We start from the raw sequence: 12,057 nt of genomic DNA on the forward strand, positions 1-12,057 counted from the left end.
GCAGCAGGATCAAAGCAAGCTGGCTCCTATACCCAGACTAGCAGCTTAATGGGTCAGAGTAAAAGGAAAGGTCACATAGCTACAGGAAACCTCCACAAAACAAATGCCTTCTAGCTATGGTTAACTTTAATTAACTACAGTATTAGGATTCACTGCAAGCTTGTTTTTCACACATGCCCACTGTCTCTTGATAGTTTCCTTGTCAACAGAAGTCAAACTAGGAGGGGGAATGCAGGCAAGCTGGAGTATCCCTGCAAAATGGTTTAAGGAAGCGGGAATTTGCACACTAAACAAAGATCTTCGGTGGGCATTTGAATGTGTGTTTAAGTGTCTTCAAGTTGCCTGCCCATTCCACATATTTCATTGGGTTTTCTTAAGCAAGGAATACTCAAAAGTAGTTTTGCCACTTCCATCCTAGTATTCCTTGAGGCTTTTCATTCAAGCAATACAAGTCCTTTTAAGTACATAGATCCACGGGAGGTTCGGAGGAAAACAGTCACTCCTTCTAGTGACATTCTGATGACCGGTCACCATATTTATATAATTCCTTTTGTGGGCTGTTGTGTGTTTTCCGGGCCATGTTCTAGAAGCATTCTCTCCTAATGTTTTGCCTGCATCTATTGCAGGCATTCTCAGAGTTTGTGAGTTTTGTTGAAAACTAGGAAAAATTATATTTAAACCAATTTCTCCTAGTTTCCAACAGACCTCACAACCTCTGAGGATGCCAGCCACAGATGCAGGTGAAACATCAGGAGGGAATGCTTCTGGAACATGGCCATACAGCCTAGAAAACACACAACAACCCAGTGATTCCTTTTGTGTTTTTTTTTTTTAAAAATCCACAACTCAATCTCATATATGTTTACATGGTCGTAAGTTACATGCATTCGGTGGGATTCAGTGCTAAGTATGTTTTGTGTGGAGCTACTATTCATTGGGTATGGGTTAAGATATATTTCCATCCCTAGACTTGTTTGCTCATGGAAATAAAAGCTTTCTCTTTAAAATAAACAGAGGAAAACTTGGGAATCTTATTTTGAACATTTATTCCAATCTGGAAAGACTTCAATGGGTTATGAGATCCATACGCATTAATATCATCCTTTTGGCAGAAGGTGTAAATATATAAAAAAGATTGTCATCATTTCGATAAGACAACATAATGGATGAGTTTCAAAACAAGCACAAAAACCCTACTATCAAGCAGCTTAGCTCTGAAAATCCAAGTACCCATGTATAGCCTTAAACTACAGAGCTTCACATTTATCAATACTGACAGGAAAAGAAACAAAAACTGTAGTTTCACAAATAGTAACAAAAAAATCAAAAGGCCAAAAGGGCTGTTTATCTTCTTTTAAAGTGCCTTTTCACCTCTGTTTTTCAATGGGCCCAAAATGTAAATGTTCCTGGCTGCTGCTGGTAACCTATGGCACAGTTGACTTAGGAACTACCTCCTCATTCATGCTGCAAAACATTGAAACATCAACAATGTGAGGTTTGTTGACTACCTTTACTCCAGTTTTCCTCACTCAAAAAAGGCAAAGTTCAGACTGGGTTTGTTTGCATTCTCCAGCCAGTTTGGAGGGCTATTTGTATTTACTCCAAATGTATTTAAGGGGATCAATCTGATCCCCTTAAAAGGCACCCCCCCCCCCCCCGCCTTCCTGTCTCATGAAAAGGCAAATGTCACTTTCAAAAACTTAATAAATGTGTATTTTCTCATTGTCAGAAAGAATGCAGTTTCATTTATGGTGGTTTTGAAATGTTTTCCAACCAAGCAGTGCGGGAGGGAGGAAACAACTCTCATATGCCTTTTCAAGCTGTCAAGTTATATCCAGCTAAAATGCCTGCGACATGAATTTGGCATGTTACCAATCAGTCCTATAGTAAAGTCTGTTTGTGTATTAGTAATGGATGCCTCCAGTGCCCAGGCAGCCTAATCTGTATGCAGGTTTACTCACATGGAAGACAGACTAAGGGTGCATCTTATATGATATCCTCAGCATTGAATGTTTGCAATTGTGTTTTATTTTGTTGTAAGCCGCCCTGAGCCCCCTGGGGAGATAGATTATTATTATTATTATTATTATTATTATTATTATTATTATTATTATCAACTGTAGACTAAATGCAGTTTGAGACCACTTTAACTGCTATGGCTCAATGTTATAGAACCATGGGGGTTGTAGTGTTGCAAGATAGTCTTCTCTCCTAATGTTTTGCTAAAGAGTGCCAATGCCTCACCAAACTACGGCTCCCATTATTTCACAGCATTGAGCCATGGCAGTTAAAAGTGCTATCAAAGTGCATGCACTCTACATTGCAGAACCAGCCTAAACTGAATGGGATTTCTGGGTTGTTGTGAGTTTTCCAGGTTATATGGCCATGTTCCAGAAGCATTCTCTCCTGATGTTTCACCTGCATCTATGGCAGGCATCCTCAGAGGTTGTGAGGTCTGTTGGAAACTAGGAAAATGGGGCTTATATATCTGAAAGGGATTTATTTCCAACCAAATCCTTCTGTGAAAAGGGATCCAAACAGACCTGCTAGTCCTCATCTATGTAGAAGTAAACCCCATAGAATAGTGATCCCAACTCAGCAAACACCGGACTTCAGCTGAACCCCAGTTCACACTATCTTGGAAGTATAGGTGGATCTGTACTGACAAATAATGCAGTTTGAGCTGCATTATATGGTCAGTGTGCATTGTAGACCCATATAAAGCAATTTGAACTGCACTGAACTGTACTATATGGGTCTTCTACACTGACCATACAATGCAGCCCAAACTGCATTATCTGCCAGTGTAGATCCAGCCTTAGTCATATGCGATTCAGTGAGAATTGTTTCAGAGCAAAGATGCCCAGGAATAAAGAAATTAGGATTCAATTTTCCTCTGTCTTTAATACCTCTTGTGTAAGGGGATCGACCTGCAGCTGGGGAGTAAAATGGGAAATGGAAGGCAGGAAGCGTGGCAGGAAAAAATGCTTAGTCAGCAACTCTTCCTGCAATATTTAAAAGGTGAAATGTAAGCAGGCACCATGCCAATGTCTAGATAGATTAGGCAGCATCATAATGCCCTTCTCTCTGCTTGTGTGTGTACAAATGGCACAATTAGAGGATGCAGTTTTGTGGCACAATTTAGAGGCATTTAAAAAAAATGGGGGGGGGGGGGTAGATAGATATTTAGTTTTCTCTGTTGTCCAAGCATTGGGCAAAGAAAAACTTACTCAGGAACTATTAATATCAATTGAATTTATTACAATGTACTAAGCTCCAAGGCACATTACAGTGTTCTGTTAACTACAGAAATGTATAAAGGACAAACAGAGCATGTTTTTTTTTATCTCCATGTACAGCAATGTTGCTCTAGTGTTCAAAAGCTTCCGTGCATCAATAATAAAGCAAAAACAAAACAAAAAAAACACATAAAGGTTTTTTTAAAAATGTTCAGATCAATAGGAAGAAACTGAAACATTTTTTCTCCTTACAAAGTCGCAACAAAATAAAAACACACTCTATTATCACCCCACCAAGTTTGCAAAAGATCAAAAAAAAGATTTTATTTGTTTGTTTGTAGTTTTTTAAAAAAGGAAAATTAAAATCGAAAGACAAATACTCCGGGGCTTGTAAAAATGTTAAGTTGCCATCGTTTTAGTAGCAAACTGTCTTAGGCATCAACACTGGCCTTGGCAAAAAGAAAAGGGGAGTTGTTTTTTTTGTTTTTTGTTTTGTGGTGTTTTTTTTTCAAGATTTTTTTTCAAAACGTTTTTCTTATTTTTTTTTCCTTTTTAGAGAAGTGCATCATATACATTTACAAAAATACACACCAGCAGCAGGGAAATCATCGTCGCTAAGGGCTATTTCACTGTGTACCTAGCCAACACACTGCCCAAGAAATGAGAAAGAAACAAGGTGGTAACCAAATATTATATTCAGTTTTAACAAAAAAAGAAAGGAGAGAGGGGAAAAACAACAACAGAGGGAGGGAGGGAAGGAAGAAAGGAAGGAAGGGGGAAAGAAAATAACAGAACAGTATCCTATTGTCGAAGGCTTCCATAGCCAAAACCACTGGCTTGTAGTGAGTGTTCCCGGGCTGTATAGCCATGTTCCAGAAGCATTCTCTCCTGACATTTTGTCTGCATCTATGGCAGGCATCCTCAGAGGTTGTGAGGCAAGTGAGGTTGATATATCTGTGGAGCGTCCATTCACACTTTACTCAAACAGACAAGAGAGTTCTTTCTCCCACCTTGGACATTTCACAGATACATAAACATTACTTGCTAAGTTTCCAGCAGACCTCACCACCTCTGAGGCTGCCTGCCATAGATGCAGGTGAAACATCAGGAGAGAATACTTCTGGAGCATGGCCCTACAATCTGGAAAACAACCCAGCAGTGATATCCCTCAAACCAATATAGAAACGTTGGATGAAAATAAGGTCTATACCAGGCCTGGGCAAACTTGGGCCCTTGTTGTGTTTTGGACTTCAACTCTCATCATTCCTAACAGCCTCAGGCGCATTTCTTTTCCCCCTCAGGCGCTTAAGCAGCTGAGAGGAAAAGGAAGGGGCCTGAGGCTGTCAGGAATGGTGGGAGTTGAAGTCCAAAACACAACAAGGGCCCAAGTTTCCCCATAACTGGTCTATACTGGGTTGTTATAGGTTTCTTGGGTTGTATGGCCATGTTCTATCATTCTCTCCTGACATTTCTCCTGCATCTGTGGCAAGCACAACCTTTGAGGATGCTTGCCACAGATGCAGGTGAAACATCAGGAGAGAATGCTTCTAGAACATGGCCACACAACCTGAAAAACCTACAAAAACCCAGTGATTCCGGTCATGAAAGCCTTGGACAACACACTGGTCTATACTGTTTGCAGAGGGAGGGAAGGGCAAGGGGAAGAAGAAAACAACATCTCTCTCTATCCTTCAAACCAAGAAGGGTTACATACCTTTTGTTTCAAAATATAGAAACGTACGACGAAAAGGTAAGGTCTATACATAAGCCTAAAACTGTTTGCAGAAAGGTCTTTTTCGTTTGAGTCTTGGATATTGTTATTATTATTATTCACAATAATACATCTTCGGGGAGGAAGAGGAAGGGGTTTGGGAGAGGGGAGGAAGGAAGGGAGGGGGCGCCACCACCTTCAGGGGTCCCTCTCCTTTTTGACTTTGACGTCTCCGGCCAGGATGGTGGCGATCTCGCCCTGCATGAAGGCCCAAGGCACGTTGGAGCCCACCAGGGGGCACTTCTCCCCGCTGGGGCAGTAGACCTCGCCGGTGGCGCCCTGGGCCTTGATGCTCTCCCGCGAGCAAGGGAAGCAGAACTTGTGGCCGGGCACCGAGGGGCACTGCACGAAGTGGGTGTCCTCCAAGCGTTCGTGGCAAATGGTGCAGCACAGGGGTCCGCTGTTGGCCATGGGCGAGTCGGGGATGTTGGGAGGGTGGTTGGGGTCCAGGCTGGGCGGAGGAGGGGGAGGGGGAGGCGGGGGAGGGGGCGCGGAAGACGGGGCCATGCTCAACTCCCCGTTGCGGGAGGCCAAGCGGCGTGGGCCGGGCGCGGAGGCGGGAGAGACCGGGCTGCTGCTGTTCCGGCGCGTGGACGAGGAAGAGGACGAGGACGAGGAAGAAGACGAAGAGGAAGTGGTGGAGTGGACCGAGCTGCCGTCCTTGGGAGAGTGCGCGTTGCCTAACGTGTCTGCGACGGACATAAGCGCTGCCATGGGCGACTGCCCGTTCTGTGGGGCCGACTCCGGCGGGGTGGTCCGGAGGGAGTGAGGGGGTGGCGGGGGAGGGGGAGGGAAGCCCCCCGTTGCCATGGTGAGCTTCAGGGCCTCGCTCTGGCTGGCCATCCACTGCTGGCGCTGCTGCTCCTCGCTCAGCTTGCCTTCCGAGGCCGAGTCCGAGGGCTCCGGGGAGGCCTTCCTCTTCCTCAAGCCGGTGGCTCCGCTCCCCGCTCCCGCCGAGCCTCCGGGCCCGCGACCCGACGGCGTCCCGGCCCCGCGCGGCATGCCCACCAAGGCGGAAGGCAGCATCGGGCAGGCGGCGTCGAGGAAGGGATGCGGGAGCATGTCGGCGCCCACGGGCTCCTTGAAGAAGCGCACCGCCTCCGGGAGCAGGTCCCCTAAGAGGCGCCAGTCGCCCGAGCCGTGCTTCTTCTCGTACTCGAGGTACTTGAAGCCGGAGGAGAGGCCCCGCCCGAAGTCCTTCATGCAGTCCTGGTACATCTGCTTGGCCACCCCGGAGGCGCTGGCGAAGACGGTGCCGGACCCGGCGGGGTACTCCACGAAGAGCTTGAGCTCGTAGTCCAGGCCGGGCTTGGCCACGGCGTCGAAGGCGAAGACGCGGCCCAGGAGCGCGTGGTCCTTCTTGAAGCGCACCTCGTAGGGCGTGCAGCCGGCCAGCGTCAGCAGCGTCTCCCGCACCAGCTTGGGCTTGCCCGGCCACTCCTCCGCCCGGCTCCGGAGGCTCTCGTTTAGCTCGGCCAGCGCCTCCGCGTTGCGCTGCTTCTCCTTCAGCTCCCGCTCCGCCTCCGCGCCGCCCGAGGAGGAGGACACCGAGCCCGGGCGCTTCCCGCAGGGATCCCCGGAGGAGGAGGAAGACGTGGAAGAGGTGGACGAAGAGGAGGAGGTGGACGAGGAGGAGGACGTCGGGGGGCCGCGAGGAGGGGGCAGCGCCACGCCGGACCCCGCCGGCCCGTTGAGCAGCGTCTGCGGGAGCAAGTTGGGCGGGACGTTGAGCTGGGCCCCGCCGCCGCCGCCACTTCCTTGAGGCAGGCCGCCCCCCAAGTGCGTCCCCCTCCGGGAAGACGACGACGCGGACGAAGACGAGGAGGAATTGGGGCTCTGGCGGTTCAGCTCCGGGGGCCCGTCGTCGGGGGCTTTGGGGAAGCCATTGGGCCCGCCCAGGCCGTTGGGGAGCCGCGCCGCGTGCGGAGGAGGCGGCGGAGGGTACTCGAACCGCCCGCGCGGAGGCTCGCTCAGCCCGTAGCGCTCCAGGCCCGAAGGCGCTTTCGAGGCGGAGGCGTCCACATGGTTCAGTTGTTGCTGTTGCACTGCCGCCGCCGCAGCCGCTGCCGCCGCCGCCACCGCCGCTTCCTTGGCGGAGAGAGGCAACGCTTTGACGCCGGCGCCGACGGGAGGGGAGCGCCCGTCCTGGAAGCAGCCGTGGGCCCGCTTGAGCTGCCGCGCCGTCTCGATGACGAACTCGATGCGGTCGGCGCCCTCGTAGTTGACGCACCCGCGGCAGACGGGCTCCGTGAAGTCCCAGATCATGGCCCACGGCATCCGCGGGAGGTCGCACAGGTAGCACGACTGGCGCCGCGAGGAGGAGACCGGCGCCGAAGACATGGCGGAAGAGGACGCGTCGCCTTCCCGCCTCGCTCTCGGGACTGCCCTCCTTGCCTCGCTTGCCTTCTCCGCTCCGGCTCCTTCCTCTTCTTCACGAGGGAGGCTGCCGACCCGCACTTCCTGCCTTCTTCCCTTCCGCGAGGGTTCGGGGCTGCGGGGGGGAAAGGGACCCACGCCGCGGCTGCTTGGCAACAACACAAGGGCGCCTCAGGGCGGCATCTTGTCTCCACCGCCACTTCCGCTTCTTTTCTAATGCTGCTGCTGCTGCTGCTCAGGCTCCTCGGCTTCACATCCTCGGAATTCGGATCGGGGGAAGCCGGAGTGTCACTCTCTGCGCGACGCTCTCTTTCGCCTTCTCTCTCTCTCTCTCTCTCTCTCTCTCTTGCGCGCGCGCGCCTCAGCCCCTCCCCCTCCTCCTTCTTCTTCTTCTTCTCCTCGCGCCCTCCGCTCGGATGCCCCCTTGGGCGGGGCTGCCTACGTCACCCCGTCGCTCTCTCTCTCTCTCTCTTTCTCTCTCTCTCTCTCTCCCCTCCTCCTCTTCCTTGTAAGCCTTTGCGATTCCCCTTTTGAGCGCCGGCTGACTGACTGACCGATCAGCTTCTGCTTTGCTCGCCCCTCCTTCTCTCCCCCTCCCTCCCCTCTCCTCCCCCCGCTGGCAGCCACTTCCTCTCTTGTGTGTCTGAGGACAGGGAGCCCACTTGTTGCGCGGGGATTGCGCATGCGCGGCAGCTTGCCCGTTTCCGACGTCTCCTCTCCCTCTCTTCTCCCCCCCTCCCTCCCCCGCCTTCTTCGGGTGTGTACAACAGCTGAGTGGCTGCTGGGAGGCGAGGGAGGCTCCCCTCCCTCCTTCCTCGCTCACTCACACACCGAGGGCTATGTTTGGAAAATCAAACATGAGATCTCTCCCTCCCTCCCTCCCTCCCTCCCCCCTTCCTCCTTCTCTCCCTCCCGCCTGGCTCTGTCTCCGCCATGGCAGGTTCCCCAAAGCCGAACCCAGCCAGGAAAGCAGGGGTAAAGTCTGCGGGGGGGGGGGGGGGGGAGTGGGGTGGAGAGAGAGAGAGATGTAGTTTTGATTTCCCACCTTTTCGCTTTCTGAAAGCCTCCTTTGGATCTCTGACAATTGCGTGGCCTCCTTTTCCTGCAGTGAAATGGATGGCAAATCAGAAAGACGGGGAGGGGGTAGACCTCTATAGAGATTTAATGCAGACTGATACCGCTTTAAACTGCCGCGGCTCAGGGCTATGTAGTTTACAAAGTCTTTGGCCTTCTCTGCCAAAGAATGCTGGTGCCTTGAGTGTGAAGAGGGGTGCCAATAGGGGGGCTACTACTTACTTAACGGTGCTCCATTCAGCCATGCTGGCCACATGACCTTGGAGGTGTCTACGGACAACGCTGGCTCTTCGGCTTAGAATTTGAGATGAGAACCATCACCCCCAGAGTTGCTAAGGTGCAGATCTTGATGACTTGAAGGTCGGTAGTTCAAATTCGCAGGACAGGGTGAGCTCCCATTGCTAGCCCTAACTTCTGCCAACATAGCAGTTCGAAAACATGTAAAATGTGAGCAGATCGGTATCTCTTCAGCAGGAACATAACGGCACGCCATGCAGTTATGCTGGCCACATGACCTTGGAGGTGTCTACGGACAACACCGGCTCTTCAGTTTAGAAATGGAGATGAGCACCACCACCCACAGAGTTGCTAAACTGCAGGTCTTGATGAGGTCGGTGGTTCAAATCCGCAGGACGGGGTGAGCTCCCATTGCTAGCCCCAGCTTCTGCCACTATAGTTTGAAAACATGCAGAATGTGATTAGATAGATACTGCATCAGTGGGAAGGTAACGGTGTTCCATGCATTCATGCTGGCCACATGACCTTGGAGGTGTCTATGGACAACGCCAGCTCTTCAGCTGAGAAATGGAGATGAGTACCAACCCCCAGAGTCAGACACAACTGGACTTAATGTCAGGGGAAACTTTTACAATTTCCTTTACTTAATTCAAATGTATCACCATTCTGTTTTCAGGCTGAGTATCCCATGGAAGATTGTAGGTCTTACAAAAAAAAAAAATACCAGCCATGAGTGCTACTCTATCCAGTTTCTCTTCCTCTCTTCTAACTCACCTTTTTTTAAAAAAATACTAAGTTTACAATATGACAATATATAGATTGCTGTGAAAATGACAGTCATCAGCCTACAATATTAAAGCTCATACGTTAAAAAGCGAAACAGCTTTGCCAAGAAGAGAAGGAAGTCAAGGTAGGTACTGTATATTAATTGCTTGTCAAGATTAATCCATTGTCCAGTGGTCCTGTGACTCATAAATGTTGTGTTTGTTGTTTACTTAGTCAATAAAGGGAAGCCATCTTTCAGCAAAAGGTGTGGCATTTAGGTGTCTTTTTTTTTAGTCTCAAAATATCATAGCTTCTCCATCCATGTTTCACCTGCTGCTATCAATTCCCTATCAAGATGTCACTTGTTTTTCAGTTTGGGGCAGTTTTTAGGCTAGGAGTAGCTACACAAGGAAAGTAGTTACTTACGGTGCAATATTTTTGTTCCCCAAGAATACAGAAAGTAAGAAAATGTGATTTCTTGTTTAATGATGTCTGAAATTGTGTTAGCTGCAAGAAGACAGAACTGGTTTATCTTTGTGCATTCTATCTATATGTGCAAGCAAATCCCTTTACAGCAGGCATGGACACACTTGGGCTCTCCAAGTGTTTTGGACTCCAACTCCCACTATTCCTCGCAGCCTCACACCCCTTCCTTTTCCCCCTCGACCACTTAAGCTTGCTTTACAGCCACAAAACTTCCAACAATTAGCATTTGTAGTTTTTACAATTCCTATAATATTCTGGGTTTACATCAGGCACAGGTAACTGGCTCTCCAGATGTTGTCTGCAAAGCTTCAGGCCCTTCCAAACAGTCATACATCACAGAATATCAAGGCCGAAAATCTCACATTATCTGTTTTGAACTGGGTTTAAAGTTATTAAAGCCATGCCATTCCACAGTGGAGCAACAATTTGAACATTGCTCTCTAGAGTGTGGTCTAACACTTAGCTGAACAATTCCTGAGGCCTTGGGCTCCACTCAGTGGGGTTTCCTTTAAGCTTGCTGGGCTGATGTCTTTCTCTCTAGCCTCCCTTTAAAAAACTTTGAGCGGGTCAGTCCCAAAGCTGGGATCCCCAGGCCAATCATGTCATAGCAAGGAAACTTTCAGAGCCATCCTAGTCAAAGTGGCAGTCCATGGTCTAGTGACTATTCATAAGTATGTCAGCCCCTGAAGAGTTTCCAAGAAAGGGATTGCAACCAACGGGCACAAATACCATATTTACTCTAGTCTAATGTGCCACCAAATCTAACACCCTAATTTCAGCAAGGCAATTTAGCCAAAAAAAAGGTGAGCATTAGATTAGAGTAAATTTGAGTAACCCACCCCCACCTCCTGGTGATATAGCTAGTATACTGCTGAGCTGCTGAACTTGCTAACCGAAAGGTTGGCAGATCGAATCCAAAGAGCAGGGTGAGCTCCCGCTGTTAGGCCCAGCTTCTGCCAACCTAGCAGTTTGAAAACATACGAATGTGAGTGGATCAATAGGTAACGCTTCTGCGAGAAGGTAACAGCACTCCATGCAGTCATGCTGGCCACATGACCTTGGAGGTGTCTACGGACAATGCTGGCTCTTTGGCTTAGAAATGAAGATGAGCACCACTCCCCAGAGTCAGACATGACTAGACTTAAGGGGAAACCTTTACTTGTGACTGGCATGTTGGGGAGTAAATAGCCACCAAAAAGCTTGGGAAGATGTATCTTAGAGCAGGTGATGCTATTAAGCTCAGGCCATCCCTCTGTAAAAGGACACAGAGAGTGGAGACATTCTAACTACCCTTTGAGAGTATTTAGGGCCATGAGAAACCGTGTAGAAGAGCATCCGGAAGCCTTTGCCCTACCTACTCCTGTGGGTTTGGTCTTATGATCTGCAGAAATCCTGCCTCAATTCTCAAGAGTGAGAGACTGGCCAATGGGATGCTTGAATGGAAGCCTTTCATTGAAAAGTCCCACCTAAATGGGTCAAGAGCATAATTGTGAGATCAGGAGTGCTGTGGAGAAGCGTCTGCTGCAGTTCATTGACTTGCCCTGTATCCTTACAGTATAAGGTAAAATGGAACAGCTAAAATAATGTGGGGTACATACAAATTTTGGGTTTTCTAATGAAACCATCAGTCCAATTGGAAAACCACTTTTAGGACAATGACTTTTTAAAAAAACCACCTAAATGCATGTCATGTTCAGTCAGGAAAAGTTGGAGGTCTATTTAAATAAAGTCTTTGCCTTCACTCAGCCCAGTTAAATGCAAAGCAAACTGGATACCTGCCAGCTGAGTGCAGGCAGTGAAATCAGAGCAAACTGGTTTCCACTCTGGTACCTCCTCTAAAAACCCATTTTGCCCTGATGGTGATCATGTGTTCTCTGACTGCATTTCAGTCTCCCTTCCTTTGAACTGCAGCATGTATTGATCCTTGGGGGAAGAGCTGGAAAAGAACCATGCTTTAATCATATCTGTTTTAGAAACACACCCCAGTGCCCATGTCCTCATTTGACTTTTGTTGTAGCTTTTCGATCTTGAGGCTTCTTCCAGCTTTGCTTTTCCCAGAGAGGGATTATTCTCTTTTGTGCCAGTCTTTTAGATGTCTCAGGCTACCTT

At 49.0% G+C, this 12,057-nt stretch overlaps 1 protein-coding gene across 1 annotated transcript; it reads right to left on the reverse strand.

The window, feature by feature from the left end:
* Positions 1-1,029: 1,029 nt before the first annotated feature.
* On the reverse strand, positions 1,030-7,963 carry IRF2BPL (interferon regulatory factor 2 binding protein like). The gene has a single exon (XM_060758010.2). It carries the CDS (start codon positions 7,348-7,350, stop codon positions 5,149-5,151), a length of 2,202 nt encoding a protein of 733 aa, XP_060613993.2. The 5' UTR covers positions 7,351-7,963; the 3' UTR covers positions 1,030-5,148.
* Positions 7,964-12,057: the final 4,094 nt, after the last annotated feature.

The sequence above is a fragment of the Anolis sagrei genome, chromosome 1 (assembly GCF_037176765.1).
Source record: "Anolis sagrei isolate rAnoSag1 chromosome 1, rAnoSag1.mat, whole genome shotgun sequence".
Classification (NCBI taxonomy): Eukaryota; Metazoa; Chordata; class Lepidosauria; order Squamata; family Dactyloidae; genus Anolis; species Anolis sagrei.